Below are 13,887 nucleotides of genomic sequence, written 5' to 3'. Positions count from 1 at the left end.
CTCCTACTTTTTACTCTTCACTTTGCTCCCCTTCCTCTGCAGTCTTCAAGTTTAATTATTTATTATTTCACAGAAAAATTAATATGTTTAAAACAATTTTTCCCCATAGGTATTTGATAAATTATCAGATTTCAGTTCTATAAATCCTAAGTTCAAGTTTTAAATTAAAGTAAGTTAATGTAAGTTTGCTTCAAAAAAGGTTTAGTTCAACATTAAAATGCTATCACATTACCTCAGGATTGCTTGTTAATTTGCTTGCTGAAATTTTCATTAATACGAGTAAGACGATGTTGTCAGAATAAAGAAAAATCTTTTAGTAACTATCTTTATTTATTATATATGTTTCTACATAGATATAACATTTATCTTTCTATTATGTTTAAACGTACATATTAGTAGAATTAAATCAAATGAATTCTTTTTTTCAGCCAATTTAAATCTTTAAATAATATTTATTCATTCTTTATTGAAATTAAACTTTTTCTCATCTTACAAACATTCACAAAAAGTTTTTAATGTATTCAAAATGGCTTAATGTTGAGGTTTAATACTAGTTTAATAATTTTGTGCCCAACAGTACATATTACTCAATATTAAACTCAGTAAACCCTTTATTTTCATCTTGTAACCAACACGGTTAAATGAGATTGTTAGATGGTCCTCTAAAAGTCTAGAGAGTCACCAGCATGGGAGCGTAAAGTGATCCTGCTGAGGTCTGGTGAGTTACCCATCTAAAGACATGTTTGTGAAAACTTCATATAAAAGTATTATAAAAAAAAATGTATAATTAACTTTAAAAAATTAAAAAACTAATTAATAAATAAAATGTTATTTATTTTTCCTTTAAATCTTTTAATTAATATAAAAAAACTAAAATAAGACGTTCAAAATTAATAATTCAACAACTTTCAAAATGATAAAGAAAAACCAAAAAAAGGAAAAGGAAAACCTAAAAAGAAGGTTACACAGTCTAGAGAGTGTTAGAAACAAAAAGGATGGTTAAACATGGCCGCCGAAGTCTAGAGAGTGTGTAAGAAGCATTAAGCAAGATTACAACAATGGCCGCCGAAGTCTAGAGAGTGTGTAAGAAGATAGCAAGGTTACAACAATGGCTGCCGAAGTCTAGAGAGTGTGTGAGAAGTTAGCAAGGTTACCACAATGGCCGCCAGAGTCGTGAGAGTGTGTAAGAAGCATTTAGCAAGGTTACAACAATGGCTGCTAAAGTCTAGAGAGTGTGCAAGGAATGCTACGAGAAACAGACAGCACGAGCGATCTAGTGACAGCTGGTGGAACTAATAGTAGGGGGGGAGCCTGTTGTCATGGTGATATGACGCCATCTAGAGGGTATATAAGAAAGTTCGCGGCGCGGGCCGGGCCGGGTGGGGCGAATATTTGCCTTCCGACCGTCGAGGTGAACGCATCTCCCTAACCATTACACATGACATATTATCAAAGATTGTTTATGTAGATGAGAGGTGTTTTGACTAGATTAGATATTTTTGGAGCGACGAGCGACATAGCCCCCTCCACACGAGTACGACTCTGCAGTCGTACTGAGGAGACATCTTGTTTGACAGTTGTATATAAACAGTTTAAATGCTACCTGGTGGCAAATATGTGAACTAAATTTTGTTTACGTAGTAAACAAGTCCAGTAAGTGCTGCAACCTGGTGGCAAACATGGGAACTAAATCTCCTTTTTTCTGTTTTACCTCTTTCTGATGCAAATTTTTCAACTTTTTTTTACTTTTTCTGCTTTTTAACGCTCTCTGACGCCATTTTTTCGTACTACTATTACTTTATTTTATTTTTTCGTTTAATGTAAACGGAATTTTTAGTTTTACATTACTTTAATTTGCCTCTTATCATTTTTAGTCTTTTTTGACTTTGTTTTTAATTGTAACTTTGCAAATATAATAAAAATAACAAGACGATGGGAAAAGAGAAAATACATAATGACTTTTTTAATCATTTATAGATAATTCTTTATTTTGCTACCAATTATACATTTTTTTTCTTTCCTTTTACAAAAACATTTTAAATTCAATTACATCTTTTAGGTAATGATTCTTAAAATTACCTACATAACAAAATTAAAATTTACATTACATTTTCAAACTTCAAATATATTTTTTTTACAAATAATCGACTAAATAATAAAGAATTGCAGTTGGATAGGTGTTTTCCAACGTCTTTTTCATTTTGGCTTAATTCGATGACCCTGTTTGGCAGGAAGCACTCCAGGTTTCAACTCTGAAAAATAACATTATACAATGAGACAGACTGTTCGACTACTGAATCTTCCTACAAATCTAACTCAACTTCTTTGAAAATCAATGTTAATTTTTTATACGTTTAAATAAAAATAGATCAATCTTTTAGAAAGAAAACGCAAGAAAGTAGAACTGAGTGTTAGTAATTATATGAATTTAATTCATTTTCAAAATAGCAGTTTACTGCACTCTTTTAAGTGAAATAAACATTGTTTAAATAAACACTCGTAACAACTAGAACCTTTGTCTAGTGCATATCTCTCTGCATGCAGGCAGGTTAAGGTCAGGTTATCCATTTCTTCACTTATACAAGTTTTTTAACTACTATTTCATACAATAAAGGTTAAATTATTAAATACGAGGTTAAATAAATGTTATATCTATTATGTAATACTTCATAATAGAAAGTGGAAACATTACTTATTCCCATACAAAAGAAATGATTTATCAAAATGGCAAAGACTTTGATTCATGCTGTAACACACTGAAAGCAGTAAATAATAAATAACATTACCTGAAGAAAATTGTCTTCTTCATTCTTCAAAATAGTATGGATGAGAACCATCTAAGGGGATAAAAGCTCCGGAAATTTAAAAAGAATGCTTCAGACACGTTCCCAACTTGCCCTACATTTGCTAACTAAATAAGGAAGGTTACATGGTGTTATACCAAATATTAACTAAATCGTAGAACGAATAAAACGAATGAAGCCGAGTACTTATTTAAGGATTCTACATACCTATGCGATCTAGTGGAAGATTTCAAAACTATTAGTAACTTATAGTTGCCAGACTAACCGATAGAGCGCTCTTAACTGCTGTTTTGGCTGCTTTCGTCTTTAATACACCTGCATTTAAATTTTCATTATTTATTTTCTTGTTTCGTGTTTAGCAGTGTATAATCATACTGCGAGCTTTATTAATTTAATAACCGAAAATAACATGTGTTCTATCTGTCTAAAAATAAAAAAACAAACTTTTTTCCCTGAAATAATCATTATCATTTTATTTCTATAAAATCAATTTTCAAACACTTTTAATCTTTCTGACATGAAATTATTTAAAAATGTTCAATTTTTAGGAAAAATTTAAATCCAACACTGGTAACTATCACTACCTAGACTAGCCACAATTTAAAATATTAAACTTTCTCTAAACTAAACTAAATTTTTATTTGATTTAATTTTACAAAAGGTTTTGTATCCCATTAAAATGCTTTAGATGTAATAAGTTAGTAAACTTACCTGAAGAGTACTCCACAACATAGCGTCATAGGTATGTCGATTTCCACATTTGTTTACTAAAAGAAATTTATGGATGGAGCACTCGTGCTATTGGATGCGAAGAAGGGCCTTCCATGGGTGTTCGTCACGCCTTAAAAACAGTCGTAAGATTAGATTTAACTTACAATTAAATTTGAGTTTGTAGTATCATTTAGAAGTAACCATCTTAGTACAAAATTAAACTTTTCACATTTGATTTCATTGAGTAATGTTGATTTTCAGATTGAAAACAAACAAACTGCTGGAGTACAGCTTGCAGAACTGTTCATCAAACTAAGTCAAGACAAAAAAGGGGAAGATGGATTCAATTTAAAAATAGAAAGCACTTTTGTTAAAAATCAATTATTATTATAAATATGTTATAGAATTTTAATAGTTTATTTTACTTTCATTCTTTAGTCTGTAGTAAAATATATATGTAAAAGTTGTATATTTTATTTGAAAAAATGTATACTTGGTAACAAAATAAAGTAGAAATGAATTAATTCATAATGTGTTTCAATTTATTCACCTATTTTACACATATTGCAAAACAATACAAACTAATAAAATATAAAAAAGTTATTTAATAAATGTTAAAAAAAAAAAACAGTATAAACTAGTTTCAGTGTGCGCCACCAGGTAGCAGCACTTACTGGACGTGTACATTTAGATCATTACTGTTCATTATTTTTGGTGACTGAATCATAGTTTCAATAGGATGAAAAATTAATGCCAGTTTCAGTCATTATAAACTTTATTCTGCCGAGCATAATGATGTTTTTACATCATTAGAGGGACTGGTCCATGAACAGAAAACGATGGAAGACACACCAACCCTCTAATGATGTAAAAACAGTATATTGTAAATTAGCCCAGAAGATGACCTAGTCCCTAGGTCGAAAGCTCGGCAGAATAAAGTTTATAATGACTGAAACTGGCATTAATTTTTCATCCTATTTAGATCATTATAGTATAGCTATTATTGGTTCAAAAAACAGCCACCAAGTTAGTATTGGAGCACTTAAAAAAACAAAAATTAAGGATGATACCTATGTAGATTTCCTTATTTGTTTAATCAAAGAAATTTAGGGATGGAGCAGGCGTGCTATTGGATACGAAGAAGAAAAAGTACATACAGAATTAAAAACCAACTTACCTTACTAATAAATTCAAGAGTAATAATTTCACCGAATTGCTGTTCATTCTTTTTGGTGACTGATTTATAGTTTCAATGGGATTGAAAAAAAAACTGCCATTTCAGTCTAGTAAAGTTTATTTTGCCGAGCTTTCGACCTAGGGACTAGGTCATCTTCAGGGCTGTGGAACATATTTACAGTTTGTTAACAATGATTCTATTGAAATTAATATGTATACTAAAACGGAATTTACAAAAAGACACACAGAAGACATGACAAAAGACACACCAACCTTGAAATGTAATAGTATTACTTTCTAAACTAGGTAAATAATTTTTGTAAATTATTCAATAGAAACATTGTTAACAAACTGTAAATATGTTCCACAGCCCTGAAGTCCCTAGGTCGAAAACTCGGCAAAATAAACTTTACTAGATTGAAATGGCAGTTATTTTTTCAATCCCAATTTCACGGAAATTGGTTTTAAATCTTGCAAAATGCAATCCATGTATGTTTTTTGTATTATTCAAATTAATTAATACCTTATCATTGATTTTATCCGTCAAAGCACACACGTTTATTGAATTCCTTATTGATTTCTGAATTTCATTCATCATTGGAAATAATTCAGTTTGGTATACGGAGTTCCACAGCACTATAATAAACCAGTTAGCACTCCACTTGCTGACTGCTGACTTAGTGAGGGAGGTTACACATAGTGTTATGTTAAATTGCTAAATCGTAAAAGATTTCGTCTAAAATAATAAAATAAAATTAATGAAACCTAATAAGTTTTTAATAGTCCTGTTCGTTTATTGGATGCGTAAATTTTTAGAATAGTAAATTTGGTGTTGAATTTTATTCGGAGGTGGCGCGTGAATTTAAATAGATAAGGCTGTATTACACCTACATGATAATATTATGAAAGTAATATAGAAAATTTAAAGTAGTATGCACATACTATTTTAATTTCTAAAGTACTATTTTTAAAGAAATGGTTAAGAATAAATTGAATCTTCATGTTTTAAACTCTCAGAAGCAAGAAATAAATAAAATGGAAACAAGTTCCATGTGCAGCGAGTAACTTAAATATTAGGAAAAAGTAATTTTAGATTTTATTGTAAGTTGGAATGAAAATGAACGTAAATAGTAGAGTAATTGCTTAGTAATATAAAATATGTTAACCGATTGAGCTTATCATATCAAGTAACGATTTTATTTTATACATATATAATTAATTTTCCTGCCGGACTGTTTTAAATACACATTAAAAAAGCCTTGCTTGAATTTTAAATCTGAAGACCATTAACTTGTGTTATTTGGCAGGATTCTAAGTTAGTATAGATTTGTTCTTTTAAAGGCTCTCTTTTTTAACTTGCAAGACTAACAATCAATCAACTGCTAATAATTCTGAAAGTTTTTTTTCCTAGTTGTGTCTAAAGATTCAGTTTTAAAGTTTGAATTCTATCAAAAGAAAATTCCAAGCATGATAAGTTCAATTAAATAAGACTAGAAAACGATTAAACTTGGAACTTACCAGTAAACCTTTTGTATTAGCCTCTTTTATCCAGAAATTAATAAGAAAAACAACATAATATTCCGCTTTGAAATCACTCATTACCTCAAACTGATTTTTGATTTAAAATTCTAACATTACGAAATGATTTATTTACAGTCCCAAGAAGTATTGATTAAATATCAACAGATTGTTGCACTAGTGTTACAAAATCTATTTAATTAATAAAATAAATACCTATTTGAAAATGTATTTAGGCCCACAGTGCTTGATATCTTTGATTTTATTTGTCGGAGTATGAACGTTTGTTGCATTTCTGACCGGTTAGGACTGTAATCGATTAGCACAGGTAGATTATCGGTACAGTGTAGAGATTTCGATTTCATTTACGATAACATCTTGCAATACACTTGGCTGACTGTCTCAGAATAGCTGTCTTAATCACACTAGGACCTCGAGATTCGAGACACATTCTTATCCATGAAGCCATCTTCAGGTTGTGGAACACTGCTCTACACTAAACTGATTTATCTCTTTATAATATATGTAACTCAAAAAACCGGTCAGCGATACAATAAACATGAAATTTTACGTACGATAAAATCAAAGAAAATACCTATTTACTTTAAATTATCAACTCCCTGGCACTTGTACTTTTTTAGGTGATGTCCTGTTCAAGAATCCTTAGGTCTCCTCTCTTTTAATCCCCACGCGTGACTCCCAAATCCAGATTAGTCAGCTGGAAAACCTAGAAAATACTATTACAGAATGTTTAATAAAATGTATTATCAATTTTTTCACGTACTTATTTATTAAAAAAAAAAAAAAATTACATTTTTGACCAAAAAAAAAGTATATATAAAAATATTGTTTATAAAATAGAAAGTAAATATCAGAATATCAATTACTTAATAAGTAAAAAAAAAAAATTCAAAGAATGAATAACGAAATTCATCAAATATATACAAAATATTGTTACGCGTATTTTACACACATTAAAAAATGAATACACAGGAAATTAATAACTAATACGATATATAAGCAAAAACTAAGCATTTTTTTTGGAGAGCAAACTTTATTCTTAAGTTAAATATCTTTTTTAAATTGAAAACACAATTTGGGTGAAGTACTAGTAAGAAATGGTATTAAAATTCACATACATTTTATACCGATGAGATGATAGCTTCAAAATTATTACATATTTTTTAAAATACTTAAACCATTATTTTTTCTTTTATGAGAAGCTTTTTATAAATAAAAGTAATATCATAAAAATTAAATCATCAAAATGGGTGATATGAGTATTAATAATGAATTTTCAAGATTTTTAAAAGAAACTTCGCATAAAATTAGGTACCTGTTGAATAAAAGTATTTGAATGGGACAATAATTATATTGATTAAAGACTTTAAAATCGTTTCTAGATCACTAAAACGCAGTCTGATGGGCGGCCTTAATAAAGTAAATGTAATATTTTTTTAAAAAAATTTTAGTCACCATAAAATTCTAAAACACCTGAATATTACAAAGTTTATTTGGCTGTCACCTTTCGGTGGAATTTTTTGAAAGCCGTTAAGCCGCGAGAGAACCCTTACACAATACGCCTTTAGAATAGTATATATATGAAAAAAAAATTCAAAACCCAACCAAACTTCGCTCAATTCTGCGCGGTAACCGTGAAACCAGGGACCTATCACAGAGTACGAATCTTAACCAAACAAATTTTTTGAGCAATCTCTCGGTGATCAAAAATATTTTTTAATATCTATATTGATTATTAGTTGAATATTTTTGCCTCTTCCTTTTACTTTATTTTGAAGCAAAAATTGTTGGATGTTTGACCGACCTCATGGCTGTAGCGAACGTGTGATAATAATTGTAGTTTACAATATCAATATGGTATCTGATTCATTAAGTGCCTACAAAAACAAGGCAGTATACAAAATACCTATTAATAATATTAACAACAAGATCGACGACAAAATATTCATTTGAAGCTAATCTCATACCACCCAATAGTTTTATCATCATACTATTTCAAAATAAATGTATACATAGAGAAAATACGATATAACATTTGACAGATTATTACAAAAATAAGGTTAATAAAAATACAACTTACCGGTGGGACCAGATAATATTGTGTTAAAATCGCTTTTCTTCTTGTTGGTAGTTTTCCCTACTTTCTTCCTTTATCATTATAAAATTTTCTATTTACACTTAACAATTTTTCATAATTTTTTTTACAATCTTTTTCTTTTTTTAATATTTATACCCAAATACTATACATATCATATCACAATTAGTTAGTTACATTGCCTTCTTTCCTAAATTAAATACTAAAATGATAATAGAATTTAAAACTAAAATTTTTCATTTCTGTTTACAAATTTGCAATAAATCGAGAAAATCCATATTTTTGACATTACTTCCTAAAAAAACATTGTAAGAGAAAGTATGATAGAATTTCCTACATCATTATTTACAAGATTCTATGTGTTTTGAAGAGTCCCCTTTATAATAATTAAATATCTTTTCTATAAATAATCTAAAATGTTTATAGCCGACTTAAAAAACTTTTATGAAAAATATTTTATTCATTATTATATTATAAAGTTAAAACGACATAGCGAAATTACTTTATAAGCGAAAATACTACATGATGTAATTAGTTAATAATCTTCACAAATTTGGTGTAAAACATATCAATATACAAGTAACCAACCATACGCGATGGAACAATTCTTCCAAAAATGGAAAAAAAAGGGAGTTACCTTTATAATAATTTATACATCTACTTCTCTGATGCCAGAGCCACTTTATTAAGAAATAGGCTAACAAGGAGGCTGAGTGGCTCTCGAGATTGAAATAAATGAGTGGCCTTAGAGCATATTATTTAAAGAAAAGAGGACGATTAAGACAAATAGATCTCCTAAGGTCACTGACTCTTTTCAATATTATCTCAAACCTGTCAAAGAACAAAAAGGATAGCTTACGACAATTAGTTCATTAATAAAACAATCCTGCCTGGAAAACTAAATTTTAGAGCTGACAGCAGTAGTTATAGAACAAGATGGCTGATCCATTCTGTTTTCAGCCGCCGGAACATTTAAATGTTCCGTTGACATTTAAAAATGCAATATCCGTGAGAATGTAAAACAAAAACAAAAAAGCATCTAACATAAGCTTTTGTAATAATGTGTACAACAACAGGGTTTTAAAGATCCATTCCGGATTAAGGTCTACGAAACACCCGTTCTCCTACAGTAAACCGTAAATACTGGCTTTCAAGAAAGCTACAACAAAGCTATAAGCAGTGGATTATAGTTTTATAGACTTCTCTGCACTCTTACAATGTTGCTTACAACTTTGAAATCACTGATTACGAAGCAGAGTAAAACAACTTGGATACAATTTATAGAAAAAGATTATTATTATTAGCAATGAGTGAAGTTGGTATTGAGGACAAAGAAAACTGACAAGACATTATCCCCAAACCTACAGCCTCTTTCCATTAGTAAGGGATATCACATGTGATTATCCATTATCTAACCAAATTACAAGTTGGTATTTTTTTATTGCACGACCAAGTGCTGCATATTAAGTCTCTTGAATACGAACTATTTTCAGCGAATGGTTTGCACGAGTAATGTGTGATACCTTCTCTAAATAGTACCTGATCCCTTGAACAAGATAGGTGGCAAAGGTAGAGAAACTTGCGACAGAAAGATAAATTATAAGTTCAGATTGTAGATGCCTTAGAGATAGAGGGAAGATATGTCTCAGGTAGTTCCTCTCAGAATTTTGTCCAAAACTAAGACCTTCACTTTGGTACAGTTTGTAACTTGGACTATAACCAAATACACCTAGGATTATTAGCTCATGCTAATGTACAATTTAGCCTCTTTCTATAAGACCAAATTACGATTATGGTGACAGCATCTATTGATTCTATACGGGAAAATGGAGGAGGTTCCAAAACTCCTAATCTTATTGCTGAACCTTCATTCTACAGAAAGTCTGGCAGCTTAGGACATTACCAGGTACTGTAATAACTTATATCCCTACGATTACTGGGATGAAGTAAATCTTACTACCCAAGCTTCCAGATTTTTTTTATGACAAATGAAACAGGTTCAGCGTCAATAAACATATTCAAGCTTCATTAAATATTTAATCTGGACTTACAGCAGCTTCAAAGATTTGTCGCAATGATCATATCTGGAATACACCTTATTTCACAGAAAAAAAAAAAAATGTGGTTATTTTCGGATATTCCACCCACAGATTATTAGCTGAAAACAAATACAGTTGACCTAAAAAATAGGACGGGAAAACTAAATTTTCAAAAAGAGTAACCTAGAAATCAGGATAAATTAAAAGCCAAGATCAAATTTACGTAATCCTTACTTATGGGAAAAAGGGTGCAAGTTGGGCAGAGTATTAATCATTTTAAACACTACAAAAAATCATAAAATTTACCAAAAAATATTTAAGTAATGCCTAATATTCAGGCAGGCTTTACGTCCAACTACCCAAATTAGGTATCGTGGACGGCGGCTACTAGCGAAGATACTTTACGACAAACTTCTGACATTAAACATTACATTCCAAGGCCTAGACGAGGAATCGAACGCAGTTCCACACAATAGGTATTAGCTTAGCTTTGTAGGTCTACCAAAAAATTTAAATTAAAATAATAATAAAAAAAACAATGAATGCCATTTAAGGTAATGAACACTACAGTTCCCACAAATAAATACAAAATAAAGGAAAGGCAGAACAGGTACTGAATGTCGGCCATTTTGCTAGTTACCATGGATACCAAAAAATTGTGCTTCGAATTGGAAATCAATCACAGCTGTTCCAACCTAATATAATTATTTTGGTTGGAGATTATACACTTATATTCAATACAACGAGCAGATAACATTTAAAGGAATTAAATCGATTTTATTACAATTATTTAAAAGTAAAAGATAAAAAAAGAAGAAATCACAACTTTATTTTCCGATCTTATCTTAGCCTATTAGAGATATTGGTACGGCAAAATATTAATAAAATCCTAAAAAATAATAGGTAGTAAATTAATTAGAGAAAGAAATACTTTTCTGTGGCTTTATTAAAATAATAGTTAAAAAATGGCCTTAAAAGGATGAGTCTTCATATTGTTTAATTAACATAAAACCTTTATATAAACTGTTTTTCCAATACAAAATGGTAACTTAAAAGTATTAAGTTAACTTTCTAAAACGTATAATTAAATATTCACAGACTAGAAAATATTTTCTTTTAAATGAGTTACTTTTGTTTTCCCTCAAAATGAGGTTCAACGTTTGAGTAATTAGAGAAACAGTTTTTTTAGTAACAGTAATAGTTCGCGAAAAATATTTTCCAAGGATCCAATTAATCTTGACTAGTTTTTCCACATTCAGTTTTCATGTTATATATAAACGCTCAGGGTGTTAGAAAAAAAGGGTTATTTTTGTGTAAGATTTCTTTCAGATTTCTTGTTTATCCAAACCTCACTCTCTGTACGAATAGTTTTTATTAGTTCGAATTCCCACTTTGGGGGAAATACGCGAATTTATGAAGATAAGAAAGTTTCCGGATCCATGATATAGTAAGCATATGCTAAACAATTAATATTACCTCCTTTCAACGTAGTTACCCGAGCGTAATGAAAAAATATTATTTCCAATATCTTTTGATTTTCACATTAATATTGGAGTTAAGAAGAAGGAGGATTTGACGACTTTTGAACGTAATGGGTACCATTTAGAACATGGAAAGGCAAAAAAGTTAATTATACTTCAGAATACGCTTTTTCGTCCAGGAAAAATTTATCCACAAAGGAAAAAAGGTCAACGGCTAATACCCAAATTGCCTCAGTTAATACAAAATACTGGCCCTTAGAAGATCCTAGTATTATCTAATCTTTTTTTTGGTACTCTTTTTGGGAGTAGATGCTCAAATCGTTTGCAAATATAATCAAAACTTATTATTAGCAAGGATTTGAATCTTCTTCTAAGCTTAATTAATGTTACGAAGGAGACAGAGCGCACTGTTTCTTGTATAACCTAACTTTTCTCAACTTTGTAACCGTCAGTTACGTAAAAATGAACATAACAAAAATCATTACACAGAACAAAAAGTTATACGGTTAATCAGATCCGAATCTGATACAAAGAAAATAACGAATGAAGTTAAAAAAATTATTACCTAGTGCTACAGGGGGGCACCCTTTGATTCTTTCCCAAAAAGCTGTTTAAAAAAAAATAAAAATCTCAAATAAATAGAGTATTCTACTTTGTGAACTAGAATTTACTTTAAAAACAAAAAAAAATAATCTAAGCCACAGACAAAGAGTTATTATGTAAATTTATAAGCTTTATAATATATTTGTTTAAAAAATATCTCAAATTTGTTTTATGTATATATACTATATTATGTTTATAATAAAATGATAATTTAGAAGTCTCCTTATTCTGTTTTGAGTGAGAGAAAATTCTTATTTGTTCATTTTAATTTAAAAAAAGAAAAATAGTAAAAACATAAGTTTTCTAGGAGTTAACAGGAATTACGAAATTTTTAAAATTGATTTTCCTCCTACAAATATATAACTGCAACCTTGTTTTTCTTATTTTTCTGCAAGCTACTTAGTAATGTAAGCAAGCAAAAAAAATAGCAAAATAATAGATAGAAAAAAAAATGAACAAATTCTAAAAAATTAACATAGCTATTTCTTTCTTAGCCGGCTGGTGAATCGGCGAATGGAAACGTCTGAGTAACTTTTCCTATTCCTTTAGTCATCCCCTCTCTGAATAGCAATCTGGCTCCCACTCGTATGTATTCTGGATGTCTTAAAAACCTGAAATTGTAAATATATAAATAGATATATTACGTGTACATATATGAAACTGAATGTTTAATTCCATAGGATTTGTTACAGCTGAGTAATGGTTGCGATTAATGTAAGAATAGCCAATTAAAACTGTTTTAAACTTTTTATGCAAGCGCTTTCTGAGTCTCTTTACTTTTAAATTATAAGCCCTTTAAGCAGTCAAAGCTTTGTCAGTGAAATCGCCACGAAATTGAAGATGTCAAATCATTTAATTGAGACTTCACCCCGATACCTGTCATCGTGTACTAACTTCAAGATTTCTATTAAAGTTTTGAGGTCAATGAAATCTTACAATGGTTTGAATCGGGTGAGTCTAGTGTGGCTATCTGAAAGCCATTATTTCATAAAGAGGTTTAATAATAAAAGAATTTATGTTAATTATGTTTTCTTCATCAACGATAAAACAATAAGACAACTCGGCAGAAGTCTTATATCCATGCCATTTTTGTGTTTATTTCTTTCATTTGTATTTATTGTATATACATTTTTGTTTAAGCTGATTGCTCTTTTTGCGTTTACATTTCTTTGCATTACATCATTTTTACTTGAAGCATCGTTACTGATGGCAGAGCTCAAGTATTTGAAATATTAATTAATTATTATTAAAATCAAGTATTTTTGCTAAATTTATCTTTATACTCCATTTTTTTTTATATGCTATTCTATTACTAGCCACAACATACAGGGTGTCCCAAGCTATATGGATAACGACTTTTTCTCGGAAACTAAGATAGCTAGAAAAAAACTAAAAAATACGTGTTCCCTTAGATTTTTGTTAGGAATCCAAATTTAATT

The 13,887-nt window shown here is 29.7% G+C and overlaps 1 protein-coding gene and 1 long non-coding RNA gene across 7 annotated transcripts in view; both read right to left on the bottom strand.

Annotated features, from left to right (window-relative positions):
* Window positions 1–1,955: 1,955 nt before the first annotated feature.
* On the bottom strand, window positions 1,956–5,208 carry LOC141460747 (uncharacterized). Its single transcript, XR_012462336.1, has 4 exons — window positions 4,693–5,208; window positions 3,516–3,645; window positions 2,787–3,119; window positions 1,956–2,252 (listed from the first exon to the last, which is right to left on the bottom strand). It is a non-coding gene; the product is annotated as an uncharacterized lncRNA (long non-coding RNA).
* A 2,090-nt stretch (window positions 5,209–7,298) lies between these two features.
* LOC141460730 (GTP-binding protein 2) overlaps window positions 7,299–13,887 on the bottom strand; it is a 32,679-nt gene continuing 26,090 nt past the window's right edge. For all 6 annotated transcript variants that reach the window (XM_074140996.1, XM_074140997.1, XM_074140999.1 and 3 more), the window contains one exon: window positions 7,299–13,059. In XM_074140996.1, coding sequence (XP_073997097.1) covers window positions 12,939–13,059 — 121 coding nt within the window. In that variant the 3' untranslated portion in view covers window positions 7,299–12,938. The remainder of the gene's footprint in view (window positions 13,060–13,887) is intronic.

This window comes from Rhodnius prolixus, unplaced genomic scaffold (genome assembly GCF_049639745.1).
Source record: "Rhodnius prolixus isolate KJV_2025 unplaced genomic scaffold, Rpr scaffold_6, whole genome shotgun sequence".
NCBI classification, from domain to species: Eukaryota; Metazoa; Arthropoda; class Insecta; order Hemiptera; family Reduviidae; genus Rhodnius; species Rhodnius prolixus.
Note: the sequence above shows the minus strand (reverse complement) of the source record. Positions and strands in the feature narration are given on the sequence as shown.